The sequence below is a fragment of the Diuraphis noxia genome, unplaced genomic scaffold (genome assembly GCF_037042655.1).
Source record: "Diuraphis noxia isolate RWA-SAM2 unplaced genomic scaffold, SU_Dnox_SAM2 contig0002, whole genome shotgun sequence".
Taxonomy (NCBI): domain Eukaryota; kingdom Metazoa; phylum Arthropoda; class Insecta; order Hemiptera; family Aphididae; genus Diuraphis; species Diuraphis noxia.
This window is the reverse complement of record NW_028301712.1, coordinates 16,111,059-16,129,866: the sequence shown is the minus strand read 5'-3', so window position 1 is coordinate 16,129,866 and position 18,808 is coordinate 16,111,059. Positions and strand designations below refer to the sequence as shown.

The 18,808-nt window shown below is 28.9% G+C and overlaps 1 protein-coding gene across 3 annotated transcripts in view; it reads right to left on the bottom strand.

Moving 5' to 3' along the window:
* Positions 1-9,429, bottom strand: part of ed (hemicentin protein echinoid) — a 53,216-nt gene extending 43,787 nt beyond the window's left edge. For 2 of the 3 annotated variants that reach the window (XM_015511442.2, XM_015511450.2), the window contains exon 1: positions 9,038-9,428. In XM_015511442.2, the coding sequence (XP_015366928.1) occupies positions 9,038-9,077 (40 nt within the window). In that variant the 5' untranslated portion in view covers positions 9,078-9,428. Of the gene's footprint in view, positions 1-9,037 lie in introns of all 3 variants that reach the window. The other variant, XM_015511458.2, reaches the window with a different exon arrangement.
* Between the last annotated feature and the right edge of the window lie 9,379 nt (positions 9,430-18,808).

Sequence of the window (18,808 nt, the reverse complement as noted above, 5' to 3'; positions counted from 1 at the left end):
CCGCAGAATAGTTTCATTTATATACAATAATGCTAACATCCAATGGTCGACATTAATTCCCAAAAAAGAATACATATCAATAAAAAATAATAATTTATAGACCCGTATATTCATAATATTAACTATTATTATATAAAATATGATGCGATTTTCGATCTGATTTGTGTAACTTTTCCAATTAACGCATGTTATTTACTAGATGTATATAATAATTAATGAAGGTACCTACGAGTAAAGAGTATTGGTTTAGTTTGACCTCGCATTGGTTACGAGTGATTAGATTGGATCGCTAGACGCCTACCGGAGTCTGGGGTAAAAAAAATTTTAATCAAGACTAACGATGGTGTTATCCACAAACAATAGCGTAGGCTGTACAAAGAACACATCTGGTAAGAACCGGTCTTTACTCTTAAGTACACAAGATACATTTTTTTTAATAAAAAAACGATTATCTCACAAACAATGATACACATGAAAAAAGACAAGAACACGAAAGGAATAGATTATTTTTAAATGTTTTATTAATTATAAATCAATTTGATAAACAATAATTGTATCAAACATTAATTATCCTTTAATTAAATACAATACACATACATATATTTTGTTAATAACTAATTAATTAAAAGTAGATATTTCTTCTTTACTACCTATTCACATTTACGAAATGACTCACCGCATTTTACATTTATATAATGTATACGTTCAAATCAATTACTATTTTTATAAACACTTATAGTTTATAACAAATAAATTTATCAAAACAAATATTAAAAATTTTGTCTCCAAAAATTGATTTTCGAAATTAGTAAAAATAATGATAATGATCATAATGATAATACATCATAGTGAAAGTACTGATTAATTTCAATTGTAACTCATGTCAAGTAAAATATCTAGAATTTCTATAACTTTATAATATACTAGAATTAACTTAAATTATCAATTTATAGGTGGAAATACTTAAAATAACATTTACCAAGTGTATCAGCCATCAGGCACAAGTAATAAAATAACACAGTATATATACAGTGAAAAGTCTTTATAACGAAACTCGTTACAACGAAAAACTCTATATTACGTAAATAACATTAAGTTAACTTATAATGATTGGTTTGATTTAAAACCTATTACTATCTATTACGAAAACTCTCAATAACGAAAGAAATCACACAGTTCAGGTTCGTCATAGAGAGTTTTCACTGTATATAAATAATAAATATACATAATTTATTTATATAAATAAATTGATAATAGGTACTAAGATGATTTTTATAGTATTATGAATTTTACTTGGATACAAACAATCTAAATTAAATTAAAAATTCTTACAAAGAATGAAAGAGTGTTTTAATAAACATACTAATCATTTTTCATGATTGAATTCGTTATCTATTACTTTATATCTATGACAGATCACGATCAATTTATTGTACGACATACGACTTCTAAGTTTAATATTCTATAATTAACGTAAGACACCTATATATTAAGATAAATGTATATTCAGGAGGTTTTTAAGAATAAATGACTTAGAATATTGTCATCACGTATACAAAACAACGAAAGTCGTTTGCATGAGTTCACAATTACATTAGTCCAATGACAGCTGAAACCAGCGTCAAAAAATCATACATTTTCGTAAAATAATAATATTTAATTTTACAGGAAAATGTCCAATAAAAACGGTATTTTTCGCTTACACGCGGGTTTCTAACAAGGGTGGTCGTAGAAAATATCCCGGAGAATCGCTGCAGGGCCGACATTAAAAAGCAATCTGGCAGATGGCCGCCGTTTTTGTATACACGGTGTGTGTATATGTGTCACATCTCACATACGTATTATTACAGACCCACAGGATTTGCAGAACCGACCCCGAGAGCCGAAACAGTTGAAATTGAATATTCTGAAATGGCATGGTAAACGAAGAGAGTGGTGGTGATGTTTTAGTGACACTAAGGGGAAAAATAATTTTTAAAAAATCCGAAAATCCCGAGGCGGATAAACGTGTCAACATACTTTTTGTAGTTTTTAATTACATTATGATGTATCAGATGAAAATATGTAAATTGTACATTTAGCTTATTATATCATAGTCCATACTAAAGTAGTTAATATAGTTGCATATTGAAACCGAACTGTTTATTTCGTCAACATAATTTACATAAACATATCTATACATCTATATCGATGTTTAAAAAAAAAAATATATATATTTGGAATTATTCATGGACGATAAAATGTTCTATAGTCATATCAGTATTTGTCACTCTCTTCGGTCAATCGAAATAATTCAAGATGATAATGTAAACGTTCGGCTGATGGGAAGAAAAAAACAAGTTTTCGGGCAACTGTGAATAATAGTGTAATATACATTGATATTATAATATTTTTTGACAACTTGCCAGATTCTTAGCAAGGCATTTATTAGATTATACCGAAAATGCATAATCGTATCTATACTTACGTCCTACGCACTGTCAACTGAGTAGTTTACAATTTACATGGCGTTCATGTGTTATCCACATGCTGTTTTTTTTTTTTTTTTTTTTGGTAACTGCTTATTGGACAAAAATATTTCATCAACGAGGAGGCCCCCTTACATAACATGCAAATCTCAATTAGCACCTTTTTTTCAGGATATTTTATTACTCTGGTCTGTACTTCGATATTGTCGCCAGTCACGCATTGGGTCGGCTCGTGGCACGAACAAAACCATTATTATTTTGATTTTTTTTCTTTCCATTCTTCGTAGTCCTATTATAATAACCTTTCCTCTCTTGGCCACTGGGTCTTTAATCGCTGCGTATACTGTATACACACTTAAAAGCCTAACCGACTACGTTAATGGACGCGAACTGGTCGTCCACCACCGCCGTCGATGACTGGGTGGACCGCAGACGTACTGCCACCGTCCATTGTTTCCGAGTCACGACAAGTCGTGTGCCTTCACTGCTGTCGTAGCGCATACACGCGCGAGGCTGGCTCGCGTTCAACCACCGCTTTCAAAATACAAATACACCGCAGACGACCACAGAAGTAGTTTGTTGTAGCTGTTGCTGCGATTGCACAACTTTGACATTTAAAAAAATCGTGTGGACCCGCTTATATCATTCTGGCCAACTAATAATAATATTATAATAATCTATATAACGAAAACTTGCTTAGAAAAATGGTTTGGTATGTATATGCAATATGCCGTATGCGTAATAATAACTAAAATTAAAAAAATATTTAATTTCCTAATTTTATCATACGAAACGTTTATTGTTAATATTATGATTTAATTATAAATTATTATACAATATGCAAGTAGGAATTTCAATTGATTATTATTTCGTGATTTGAACAATAACAAAATATACATTTATATTTTTCGTACGAAAAGCATCAACAATAATATTTAATAACATATTATATTATGTTACAAGTACACATCAACATTCGCTGTATGAAAAAAACAACAATCACGTTTAATATACCGTAAGTTTGCTCATCTTTAATTAGAATAAGATGAATAAACAACCCAACGCAAATTTATGTCATTAACATAGAAAACGTATTAAACGAGAAGGAGATTTATAAAAATTGTCTAACGACCGGCGGCAGCGCCCTATCGATCATATATGTTGCTGCTGCAACGGCCCACGTATAATACGCGTGTAGTGTCCGCTATATTAAAACAGGTTCCAATATCGTGTAAAACCAGTTTCTCAGCAACATTTATTATAATATATGTATAAATAAAAAAATAGTAAAAAACATGACAAAAACTAAAAATATTATACCTACACTATACTACTACGCCCACAGCTTACACGCATTTACAAACGTGTGTCGGGATAAAATATCATAGCAATAACGTTTTGTAGTTTAGTATTATGGTCCGAAAATTTATTCGACAGTAATGAGATTCGACATTAGTGCCGACAGTATATTACGATGGGGTCTTCTTTGTCTTGTACACAGCAAGAGAGCACCAAAGAATATGTCTGTATGATTTATCGCCAGTGAAATTGAATATTTACACTTTACACGCATCTCAACCCCATCGACCTTAAACGGTAGCTGGGGAAAATTATATTTAAATGTAACATGCAACCGGTTATTTTATCATCATAATTGTACGTATAATAGCCTTGAAATTATTTTATTTTATTGGTATTTATCACAAGTAAAGTTTAAAATATCAAAATAAATGCAAAATTCGAAGAAAAATATTATATTCATAGTGATTTGGTTGTTACCATGTTTGTTACGTAAATACTGCACGTTCTGCGAATTCTAAATAGGTATACATTGTCTCTAAACGATTGAGAAATACCTATATGAAAACACAATATTATATAGTATGTAAATAACATCACAAATAACGGAGTTTATATAGCATTATTATTGTCAATAACCTAATACCAGTAGTACCTTATACCAGTAAAAATTCTTCAAAGCATGTGTGAAAACGATTTAGACCAACTGACATTTAGAGATTATATTATTAGTTTATTAAACATCTCAGAGGTGTTATAATATGCCAAAATTGTCATAAAATATAAAACTTGAGGTTTTTCTTATTGTAGATTTTTGAGTCTTGCGACAATAATCTTAATACTTTCACAAGTCACATATTACAACGATCAGACCGATCTTATCTGAAGCAATGATGATTGATAATATACAAAATACAATTAGATGTAATCGAATAATTCGACCTTAAAAATAAAATTAACACGAATCATAGTAGTTTAGGTATTAGGTAGGGCTGTTCGATTATTTCGATTAATCGATTATAACGATTATAATTTTTTCCCATCGATTATTTTACGGTTTTTATAAAATTCGATTAATCGTCAAATAATCGAAATAATCGAATTTCCGATTAATCAAATAATCGAATTTCCGATTAATCAAATAATCGAATTTCCTATTAACCTAATAATCGAATTTCCTATTATAATCATGATTAAAGATAAGATTATCTTTAATCGTGCTTTGACGGTTCGAATTAATTTCTATTTTTAGCACTTTTTACATTTTGTGTGTTTGTGTTTACTTTTATATGGCTGCTATGCACTCTATCTTATCGTCTGCATTCTGCTAACTGATTCGGAATGTATTGAGGATAATATTATAAAAGTAAGTGGACATCTACATCAATATGTCATAGTCATCCTGCAAATCTTGTCTAAAATTGTGTAGAAGTTAAGGAATCAATTTATCCATAGTAAAAAATTGGTTAATTAGTCATTAAAAAAATCGATTAATCAGTCAATAAAAAAATTGATTAATCGATTAATCGGTTAATCAGACATTAAAAAAATCGATTAATCGGTTAATGAGTCATTCAAAAAATCGATTAATCTGTCGTTAAAAATAGATTTTTGGAATGACAATTAATTTTCGATTAATCGAAATATACGATTAAAACGTGAAATTAATAATCGAGTGGTAAAAAAAATAATCGAACAGCCCTAGTATTAGGTATGAAAATAAATAATACCAATAATAAAGTTGAGAAATAAATTCAAGTGCCAAAAAAATTGTGTAATAAATTAATGAGATACAATACTATTATTTTTTCTGCGCATTCTGTTCACCACTAAATTATATTAAATACCTACAAAAAAGTAGGTTTGGAAATTTACTGTATCATTACTTATTAATTTATTAATATTGAGCCTTATAAAATATTAGTGGGACATTTTAGATTAAATAGGATAATAGATCGCCGTATCGGAATATTTCGTTGTGGGTAGTAAACGATCAATTTTCCGTACCCTAGGTGAAAGAATTAGAGCGCAGCCACCATGGGGGCCCAAGAACAATGCCGAACGTCGTGCAACCGGCAAAAATATATAAACGGTCGTTAGGCCGTCATGTGGCGACAATAATTAAGATGCCTGAAAACAAAATCATAGAGAGAAAAACACATAACACTGCCGCAATTTAAGCACGACTGTGTTAAAGAATCGTATAATATGTCATAAACCGAAATAATTAAGACAGTATCTTTCCGTTTCTTTCCGTTAGCATATTGGATAGAAAAATAAAAAAAACCTTCGAGATACAACCAATGATGCACTGTAATTTGTGAGCTATGTGTTCCCATTATTTTAAATAATCTAAATATAAAAAATAATTTACCAACAGAATACCTAATATGCAATAAATTCGTTTAATATTTCGAAGAAAGATGACGGCGATTCATAACAAATACCGGCTAGAGAGAAAGTATAAGATTCCACTAGGCAAGGATTAAGTGCTTTTCCTAATCAAATCAAAAAACAAGGTGACTAAAACACGCTGAAGAAATAAAAAACCTATGTGTCACCGCACAATTATAGCAATCTCACGTTACTACAAAATAACCTGTAGGTTACGTACATTTTAATTCATTGAAATTAGCCTAGGTAGGTAAATCCAATAAAAAAAAAAATTATGAAATGTTAACATATTTAAAAGATTTTATTTAATTTCTAAACATTTTATACTTAGGGAATCGGATATAGGCCTTCCCAGGCCATGCATTTAATTGTATCTATATCAATTGATAAGTTGATTGTATAGTCAAATGCAAACGTTAAATTATTTAGATTTATTTAACCAAAAACTAGAACTCTTGTATTAATTAATGATGATTTAATAAATATGTATTTCTAGTTAACATATTATTAGTTTATGTTGTATATTAAAATATATTTTCAAACAAAATGTTATGCATTTAATCAAATTATAATATATTTTTTTGAATATCAGAATTCAGCTATGTGAATGACTAGACCACGGTTATCTACTAGTAGATAACCGTAGATAACCGTGGACTAGACCGAGGACTAGACTGAGTACTAGTACAGATCCACAGATCCACTGCTACAACACAGTGCATAATTTCATATATTGGCAGACGCAAAACGAATTAATTTTTATAACACATGGTTAGCACCCAGAAATAAGGAGCAGAGAATTATAAAACTATCTTAAAATATTGAAGATATAATAATAATTGCATTACTTGAAGAGATTTTGTATACAAATTAAAAACCTGGTAAAACACTAAACAATATTATGATTTTATATTATTTAAGGCATACAAAAAAGTCTTGGGTCACGGTACAGACCACCCCGGAAGAAAATAATAATTATATTTTTCGCTAATTTCGTCGGCTACGCGACGTTTTGAAGAAAAAAATATAAAACGTTTTTTAACCATCAGAACGTGACTGCAATTCGAGTTCACATTTACGCGTGTATACATCAAATACTTTAGACATTCACGCTGACGTCTTGGATCAAGTCCAAACATTGTCGATTTATTATTGAACAAATTACATGCATATACCCGATTATTTTACGTTTGTATATTATAATATTTTTGAAATCCGTTCCCTATGGATTTAATGTGTACAGTGGCCCCCGAATCACAATATAAAAACCGGGCCATTCTAATGCACGCACAAAAATATATGATATCATCATGTGTAAAGAAAGGAGAGTTAAAAAAAAAATATCAAAATATTATTTTACACTAAAAGACCTTCGGTCGTTCAGACAAAATAAACGCATGGGCACACAACACCGGCCTGTCAATATGCTGCACGTCCAGTGTAAGTGTAATACTACATACGTTTTACCTGAGCAAATAGGTGCACAATATATCCCCATCATTGTAAAAACTGGAAAACCTTATCCCCAACAGTGGTTCTCAACAATGCATTTATTTTAGACTATCAGTTTTGTAGATCTCGATCAAATGCAGCTGAATTGGACATCCGAGATTTTAACAGTGCGCAGAACGCTGCATGAACATACCAATAATAGTCCGAGTATTGAAATGAAAAAAATTAAAGTACCTACTAAAGAAGAAAAAATACGATGGACGGTAAAATGTGTACAATCGGTAAGAAACAGTTGTTATATTTCCATGACAAGCGGAAAATCGGTTTCCAAACTCATTAAAATTCAACAACATTACACCAGAAATTTCCGCAACTACAATCCAAATCATAACAGTACGAAAATATTTGCAACAATACCTAAAAATTTCAATACTATAACTATATACTATGTAGGAACGTAGGATGAAATACATTTATTATGTGCATGCTATATGCGTAGGTACCAACTATTTTTGTTTCAAATAATAGGTAACGCAAAAAATCTTTTTATCGGTATAGCTACTGTATAAAATATAAAAATAATAAAGAAAAAACGTTACTCGCGAAGCATTGAGTTTGTTTTCCCTGGCCAGAGTGCAGATAAATAAAGTCTTTGTCTAACGAGTCTCATCTCAAAAGACGCATTAAAAAAGTGTAATAATTATTTTTATTGTTCTTATTGAATAAGAATTAAATCTACTCAGTTTTTACTTTTTTTTCAATGTTGGTGCTTATTAATCTTTAAGTAGGTATTAAAAAAAAAAAAGTTCATTATATTATTATGCATTTATACACCAATACTGTACAGTTTTTATAACACAAAAATATTTGAAAATATCAACGAAACGAAAAATATAATAATATATTTGAAAGATTTGAGATTGGGTTGAAAACGGTTGGAATAGGTCGAAAAAATAATATTATTTGTACGTATCAGCTTCGGCCGAGTGTTTTTCGAACGTCCCATACTACAAAACTATCTATAATAGCACAGCGGTGTCCGATCCGTTTTTTTTCTCGCCGTCGTGTCGTCCGGATTGTTGCCCCGTGCCATACCATAATATTTAATTCAGGTAAAAAAAAAGAACGTGTATCCAAAATAAAAGAACGACGCATACACGTACGACGAGGGGTTTTTCCACATAAAACGAAATTTATTGTTGTCGGTCGAATGTATATTTTTTACCTACCCGCACACGCACACACACGCATAGGATTTACCGAGCTTAAGACGATCGCGATAAATTTTGAGAGCATACAACCCCCCGGGGCCGTCGGGTCGGTCGTTCGCGGACTACATTATATTATTTTTCAGATGGCGGCGGACTGCACGACGAATGATTAATATTTTAATAACAATAGTGAATTTTTGAAAAACCACCAACCTGATAAGTAGACGACGAAAAAGCACAGGAGAATCCTCATGGCTCTGCCGCTTGTAGTTATTCGTAGTCCGGGCTAGTCGAGATCAACACCGACACATCATCGTGGCGGAATGGAAAATACCGATTTGTCGCGTGTCAGCGGTCGCACACATCCGATATCTTGCAATTATAATAGTAATAAAAAAAAAAACAATTTCGAGTATAATATCTAATTAATAGTTAGAACCGAAATATTCCGCCGTCGAACGATTCGCTTGTAAACTTTTAATCGTATTTTATACTAAAAATATCGTTAAAATAATATTATGCTCGCGGACGAACTGACACGAAGCGCACACACAAGAACACACGACACACGTAGAAAGCCACCGGCCGAATGCTGGGCCGTCCGACGCGCACTACACGCGGACGTGGTGGGGCCGCCGACGGAGCCGGTTTTTTCATCGTTTGCCGCCGTCGCCTGGGCGCGCGACCGTACCGTGTCGACCTCTGCCGGCCGGCTGCGATACTGTTTAAGAAAAACAATTTAACACGATAATATTATTGTTATTATTTATAATATGAAATAGCCGTGTATGGCTCATTGCGAAGCTGTTTTGTGTTGATCCAACGCACAATCTATGGAATTATCGTTCGCGTATTATTATTATTATTATTATTAATACTATTATCATCATTATTATTTTACCCGTTGTTTTAGACCCATGAAATACATTCATGTATTATTATAATTTATATTATTATTATTATTAGTGTATTCAATGGGAAAATCGTTTACGTTCAAAAATTATAAGCCCCAAACATTTGAGTTTAGACCGTTCGAGTTTAAAACCACCGGCCGTTGAATTATTAATCGACGAGTAGGCGTCTAAATAATGTAGATGCTTGGTGTATTGCTGGTGATGATAATAATAAACTATCAGAGTTCTCGAACAAATTGGAACCAAAATAATGCAAGATACGATATTCAAATGATTGTAGGAAATTAGAGTTGGTATATGGTTATCAAACCGTATAGATGCTGAAGCCTAAATAGTGAATATTAAATGTTAGTTGTATTTAAGTTATAAACTTATACCTATTATGAAGAATAGATTATATTATTATTACTAGTAATAATAATAATTTATTATTATTGTAAAATATGGATTGTCAAATTATTTAGCTTAGTATATATTATTACCTACCTATTACGTTTCACATTTTATATTATTATTTTTATTCAAATAAATATAAAATTTTTTTTTTAAAGTGTTTTTGACATACAAGGTCATCGAACTTATTGATATAATAGAAATTTTTAACATGAAGTTGTTAAGCATAAATTAATTACTATATATTCAGTAAATTACAGTAAATTACAAAAATGAATAAATAAATAATAATATATGACATCATAATAATTAGTTAATCTAGGTGTATTTTTTTTTAGTACATCTTATTGGTATTGAGAAAGGGTATCATGAGGATGACATCCGCGATTGAGACGCCAGAAGGTAGGCTTATCGCTGAGTTTGAAATATTATGCACTTTTGGCGTTGTTTAGTTGGCCAAAAAATTTATTGAGAGATATTGTATGTAGGATTTAACCATCGGGAGTCTGAAGTCTATATGAAGTGCTTCGTTTCTGACGAACCATAAATATATAATGAAATATAATAATATTATATTATTGTTTTTTTTTTTTTTAATTTTAACTGTCACAAATCTGTTTCAGATACAAGAAAAAAATTAATTTAAATGCTTGTAGATGTGCGTTTGCGTGTTTGATCTATACATATTGCAATAAAAAGATTAATAAATATAAGGTAAATATTCAAATCACGCAATATATTATCATCGTTTTTAATCAAACTATAGCATAAACTTATGGGTTATCCGTTATCCAAGAGACCAAGAAAATACTTTAGTTTCAAAACTTTTTGAAAATTAATTTTTTTGTTTATAAAACATTACGGAATTTATACACTTCAAATATTATCTTGTTATGTATTATAAATTTATAAATAACAATATTTTTTCGTTGAATTATTCGTTAAATTACAAAATTTTATCTTGGCCTGTTCAAAGATACCTATATATGCAATTATGACTCAGTGGCGTATTTATACGGTGCGGGGGATACGGAGGATAGATCCCCCCTTGATCTCTTATTTGTTACTTGTTTATAATATTGTGATTTCGATGGCAAGTGTGTTTGCTAACGTATATCCCCCCCCTTCAACAAAATCCTAAATAAGCCACTGAGTATGATGTCGAAATGAATTATGTTTATTTTTGTATTGATCTTAATTATCGGCAACTATTATGGCTATTAGAATAAATGTATATGTATAGTTATTATTATTATTAATTATTTATTATTTATTGTATGTAGTGAATTGAGTACCTACTCTACCTACTCATATGTGTATTTGATTACAAATTATTGTAATGATATTCACATTATTACACCATGTATAGCTTCATAATTTAATATTACTCTTAAATATCTCTCTATTAAAACATAACAAATCATGTACTTTATTTTAATAATCAAAATTATATACAACATTACAAAAATATTAATATTCATACCTATTCTGAAATCAAATGAGAAGTAATAATGCGAATATCATTATTCATAACATTAAGTAGGTATACATTTTTAGAACGTTAATAAAAATAATCAAATCGATACTTAGTAAACTAAATATACATTCAATATTCAAATAATTTTTTTGATATTTGATAAAAAAAACTTATATTTTAAGAACGATGCTATTGTATGATTTGTATGAAGTTTAAATCTAAAAACTAAAAGTCAGTAACAATACGCATACATAGGCACCAAGTGACAAGTATAATAAATTGATTAATTAATTCCTGATTACAAATTAATTTTCATACGATTAACATACGGAATAAATCATCTTATTTAAATTGTTTTAGACAATTAGTGATTTCAAACATTTTTACCTACATTTGTAACCTTTATTATTTTTATCATTTATGTATGCAAAACAAAAATTGAAAATTACTAACTAGACAAGTAAGAAAAGGGCTATTATATAATATATTATTGTTATTATTTTTTGCTTAGTAGGTATTTTTATTTATATTTGAATCATAATATAACGTTTTTAAATTTATATGCGTGTTTAGGTAATATAAGAGTATAAAAATTTTATTAACTAAACTTCCAGCTATAATAAGAGAGCGCTAGGCAATCATTTAATCTAAGAATCATAAGTGTTGTAAAATCGGAAAGTAAAAAAAAAAGTATTCGGATAACATTCTTAATCCGTACTGTTTTTCCACCCTTTAAATAAAAACAAGTTCACAATATCTACATTATCTAGTTGGTAAATAGAATAACATGAACTATTATGATTATTATTGTTATTATTATTATTATATTATAAATGCGTGATATTGAAACTTTCAGAAATGAGAACATTGTTATCATACTACAATCTGTCTTTAAACCTACAATGGCGAAACACGCAATAACATACAAATATTACAAATATTACTCTATGGGCGTTTTATAAACATATATAATTGGTTTTTTAGTTACTAGTTAGGTACTTTATTTCAGTTTATTGAAAAAAATATTTATTTTTTATTTTTTTAATCATGAACATGTATATTTATGTTTATGCTCGATAATAAATATAATGGATTATTTATTATAGCTGACCATAGTCTACAGTTAAGCTTCGCTATTTGAAGTAAAGACAGATTTAATTTCTAAACTAAATATCTGAATAGGAAATACATTTTACTAACTTATTTACAACCTGGTTCGAAGTTGACATTTTGTAGTAAACAATAGGAATTCATCATAATATACTTTAATCAAAGTACCCGCTAACTACGAATAGACATTTCTTTTCAATATTCATATAATTTATCTAATATTTATTAATTTGTTATACTTTCAATAATTAAGGTAGGTGATGCTATTTGATAACATTACATTTTTTTTTAATTTTACTTATTAATTCATAGGTTGTGGGATTAACGTCCACCAACCACCCATATTATCTTAATCGTAAAAATTTAAAACCAGCTAGAAATTTATGAATCTTATCATAGATGCCTATTCATTATTCAATAAGCAGGTAACTAATTTTATGTTACACAATTAATTTTAGTTTGATACAAAATACGAAAAACGTAAAAATGTGTGTAGTGCGTGTTTTGCTTATGCATTTATTATTTCATAATACATAATATTTAAATATTTAGATAAGTTAAGTATGAAAATAATATTCTTATAAAATATTATATACCTACAAAAAATAAAAGAGGTTATTTTTTAAATAATTGTTTGTCCAAAAATTTTAAACATTGAATAGATTATGAAAACACGTTTCAACTGATACTTTTATTACAACAAAATATATTTTAAACATTGTCTACTCGATACTCGAATGTACTAACATATTGAATATTTTTTTGTTGGTTAGATTAGGTTAGGTTAGGTTAGTAGATAACTACAGACGTCAGACACAGAGATAGGTATAGGTACCTATAAAAGTAGATTATTTTTGGTGTTGCAAATATAGCTATTGTGAATAATCCATTATGTGATGAAAAAGGTCAAAAAGTATTATTGTTTGAAATATACATTTTAAATGTAACCGGTATTTTAATCGAGTAAAAGAAATTTGGCAATGTTCCTAATACCCTAATGGTGTAAGTGAATTATTTTTTTTTTTGTGTGCGTATATTTTAAATATTAAACAATTTACTGTGTGAAAAAAATATAATATATTTATGGATTATGGTGTAAGTACACTTATTATTAAGATTATTTTTCATCACAATAAAAAATGAATGCATGTCATAGAATTAATATCGTTCTGAAGAAAAATATTAGGTAAGTACCTATATAAATATTAAAATATATAATATTAAGAAATCTTGGTAAGTGCCATTAAACGTGTAAATTAAATAATATTATTAATTATAATTTATTATTTATTAGGTATTACTCAATTTTTAAATAATCATTTTTGTACTGTGTGCATGTATTACCTTTTATATGCCATTTATAGTATTTTAGTATACGTATACCTACCTAAACATATAATACCATTATTATCGGTTTTAATTAGAGTAGGTAATGTTTATATTTTATAAATGTGTACCTAATGTTGAATGTTTACTTATAAAATATTGTGATCTTCTCGATTATAATATAGGTAATTATATGAAAAATTCGTTGTTGCTATTTTATTATTTGAATAGCTTTTGATCGTTTACTGTAAGCAATAAAGCTTAATACTATTTACCAAAACTCATGCGAGCCGTCACATATACCTATGCGTTATATAATAATATTGAGTACTGAGCATAGTGTTTCTCATTGTATACCATTTTCAGTATTGTCACGTTATAACCGTTTGAATCGATTTTTTTTTGGTCTATTTATTATTAATTTACTTATCGACTGACATTAAAATATGGGAACTTTTAAAAAATAAAGAACATTTCGGTAGTAATATTTTAATTTTTAATGGCATTTTACAATACTCAATACTCATATATAATTAGGTTGTGATTTGCGATCTGGCGGAAACCTAATACTTCTGCACTCTGTGGTTTAAATAGTTTATTGTTATTTAATAGTTTTTAAAATACTGATTAATAAATATTATATACATCTATGCAATTATCAATAATTGAGTTTTAACTTGCTTTTCTAATGTAATTTATATACTACACAGTATTATACCTACTAAACTGTATATAAATTACATTTTAATCGCATATTAATTGTTTTATAATAATACCCTCATGGTTGATTTATTCGGAAAATTACTATAATACTGAACTGATTATTTCAAAAATTTGAAGTATACCGAAAATAAATTTCTTGTTTCGTGTTTGTGATCTGTCGTTTTAGGTTATGGTTAACATGGAGAAATTTTATTCTACAGTACTATACTATTATATTTATGTATTTTAAAATTATATGTAGTCTAAAACATTTTGCATTTTTGAAAATAACTTTAATAATGATATGCCTACAATAAAAAAAACAAAAAGACATTTTGTTTTATCTTATAAATTATAAATTATCGAAGAATTTAATTTAAATTTTTTAAATTGGTTTTTTTTAAATTTTTTAAAAATATTATTAAAAATAAAAATAAAGTGTAGAGAATTTATACCTAAATTTAAAAAAAAAATTGGTTATGAAAAAGGATTTACAATTTGTCATGTATTTCAATTTAATGAAACTACGTATTGAAAAAAGTGGACAAACGAGATACTCCTAAGATTATAGTATGATTTAATAATATTTATATACAACACAAACAACACTTCAACACCTTTCTGGCTCTCTCACCCAAAGTAACTAATTGATTATTTATTATTTCCGATCATTGTTTATGTAAATTTATATGTTGATATCTAATTGAAATAAAAATGATTTGTTCTGCTTAAAAAATTATAAAAATAGCAAAAATTTCAGGAATCAATACTGTATATTTTTTAATCGGATATATGGGTTATTACAACTAATAGTAAAGACAGTAAAGTTTTATAACGTTATAAAACAAAATCATATTTTACGTGATACGGATGAATTAACCTGATTAGACTTATTCAATATATTATTATTTAGAACATAATAATATTAATAATTTATATGTACAACATAATTCGCATTATATGTTTCACCAATATGTTGCTTATCAGGTCTTGCACTTGGGTTGTATATATTATATAATTGCATAACTATATGTTACATCTTATATTTCCACTGTGGTAGTTATGCGATTATTCGCGTTTACTCGGAATATTTAAAACGAACAAACAAGTTGTATTTTATAGTAATGCATGATGATTTGGATAATAATGGGTTCTTTTTTCCACAATGATGAGCGGTGTGTTAGCGAGATAGTCAAATCCGTAAAGTTCGTTACATTTGAACGCACTCGGAATTCGGGAAACTGGAGAAAACTAAAAAAAAATAAAAAAATGTAACTATTTATGTATTCGCATGCATGCATAATGGACTCGTGCCAGGTGTCTTGTTATTGGGTCAAAGTTACATGAAAAAAAAAAAAAACAACTCGAAATCGATAAACATTTTATATCGATGACCGGTTTTTGGTCATACTACATGCATGTATACACACGTAAAAAAAAATATTTCGATCATTTCATTACGCGTCTGCAAACGGGAGTATATAATCATAATTTATGTTTGATCTTGAAATGTGTGTGCGAGTCATAAGTGCGTGTGTTTCGTGCGAGCATGTGCGTGTGACGATGTATATAATATAAATATATATAGTAGTTCTGAGACGTTTGTAGAATATTAATTAGTGACAGAGGAAAGAAAAATAAAGAAACAGTGACAGCAGTTTCTATTATTATTACTATATATACCTACAAAAATAATAATAATAATTTATTTTTCTCTTCTCCTATATATATATAGCAGCTCATAGTGACCATATAAGAATAAACAGTCTGTTCTTCGACGGTTACCGCACTGAATCGTGTGTATATATATATATAGATATTATATTATACTGATATAGGTTCAGTCGCAAGTCACAGGTGTACTCGGTATACCTAACCTTCCTATCTATATAATAGGTACTTGCATGCCTTATTCCTTGCTACCTACCCACCACTACAACCGACTACCCGCCATTGTCGTACAACAACGAGCGTGCGTTTCATCCGTCTTGCTTGCGGGCGTGGAAATGAAACTACGGAAGGTGCCCTCAAGACGTATTGGACACGGAGCTCAGCACACGTGTACGGCAGTCGACGTGTGCACAATAATATATAACATTATAAATTATAATATTGAATTTATAAACGCATATTGCATACGTCCTACTACAAAACATAGTACTTATATATCATATCAATTACAATATTGTGTAGGTACGCATAATATAGGTAATAAATAATAATGTTACATATCATTGAATAATAGGTAAGCATAATATAATATATTTTAATATTATATTGTGTGTAAAATTATCTGCTACATATTTGTCTATACCCATTATGTTCATATTAAGTCGAAATCAGAATGACCAATGACCAACATTGTATAATAATATGCGTTACATAATATTATATACCATAATATAATATTATGTCCCAATATATATTATCATTAAAGCGTGTCAATGATATTATACAAAAATGATAAATGTAATGTATTGATTATTATATGTTATATTATAGACTCGTCATCATTTCTCACGTTGACATATTAATATTAATAGACTGCAGTGGTATATTTTCAACTTTATTCTGGATAATGATCCAAAATTGTTGTACAGCGTAATATCCCATCTATATAATCCCTTAATGGTACACTTTACAGTATATACCCATTTTTTTGTATTTGTAGCTATAATGATGGGTATTGTTTTCTGAATATAACTAGGTATTTACTTATTATATATAATATCTCGGCATATATTTTAGTCTTTTTTTTTGGTCCTGTGGGCAAGGCGTACCTTGCCCCTCAAAAATGCGTGAAACTTTGAGTACTAATTTATATTGAAAATTAAATTAAAGAATATTGTAATTTAACTTTCTGCACGTATTCGGTAAACTATCACTAATAATATAAATTTCAAATATTTTTTTGGAAACAAAGCATTTTTTTTTATGGAATTTTTTATACAACAATAAGAAGTACGTCATAGATTTTAGTTTAAATCAATGATGTGTATTATTAAAATGATTATTTCTCGGCACTTATCTAAAATGCTATAACGGGTAAAGGTGGTTCAATAATTAATAATAATATGTACGCGTGGTTCTGTGATCAAAATGGCAGCCAACTGGAGCAGATGCCAAATTATTATTGATCATATTACCGACAATAATTTACCGTTTAAATTTAAAACGAATAACATAAAAAAAAATCACTTCAGTTTCTTATCATTCAATTACCACGATCCTGGTGATGTTATCCATTCCTTTATTATCTATGGCCCACGAGCCCAATTTGTATACAGTCGGTTTATATGCTAATATATACCAGATATAAAAAAAAAACCGTGAACGTAAATGACATATTGATTATACGTACAGTTTACGTATTTTTTTCCGCGGAGACGATCTCTTTTTTACTTTACGACTTCTATACCAAGTATATATACCTACACACTCGATTCAATATTTATTTTTTATGCTCAATGAAAATTGTATAACTATGAAATACAAAAACAAAATCGAATGGCGCGTGTTAAAATATTTATAAATGGTCCTCCCCTTCTGCATATTATACTTATGATATTATTACACGTACAGTGTTATAATATGGTATTATTTTGGTTTAATGCTATATTCACTGTGCCTTGCTTGTAGGTATGGCGTACGGTGCATATATAATACTGTACAGCGTACAGTGTCTGCTGCGGATTACGGAAAATTGTTCTTGCAGCCGAGCCAGAAATACGAGAACAAAATCCAATCGCCGTGCGACGCACGCTATTTTCTTGTATTCCTATACAACAAATCTGTATTATATAATATTATTGTTGTCATTGTGTTAATGTACGAATTTTATTCGTAATATAAACCTACGCGGTAGCACAACTACCGTCATTTGTGTAATTCGTTTCGTATTTTTCCGTAACAGGAATATGTCATACACTCTTAGACTATTATTAAAGAACCCGTGCCATATATCATTGTTGTATACATTTATCGTACATAAATTATTATGTCAAATTTATAATGACCAGAAAGTAGAACGCAAAATATTTGAATGAAGTGTTGTTATAAATA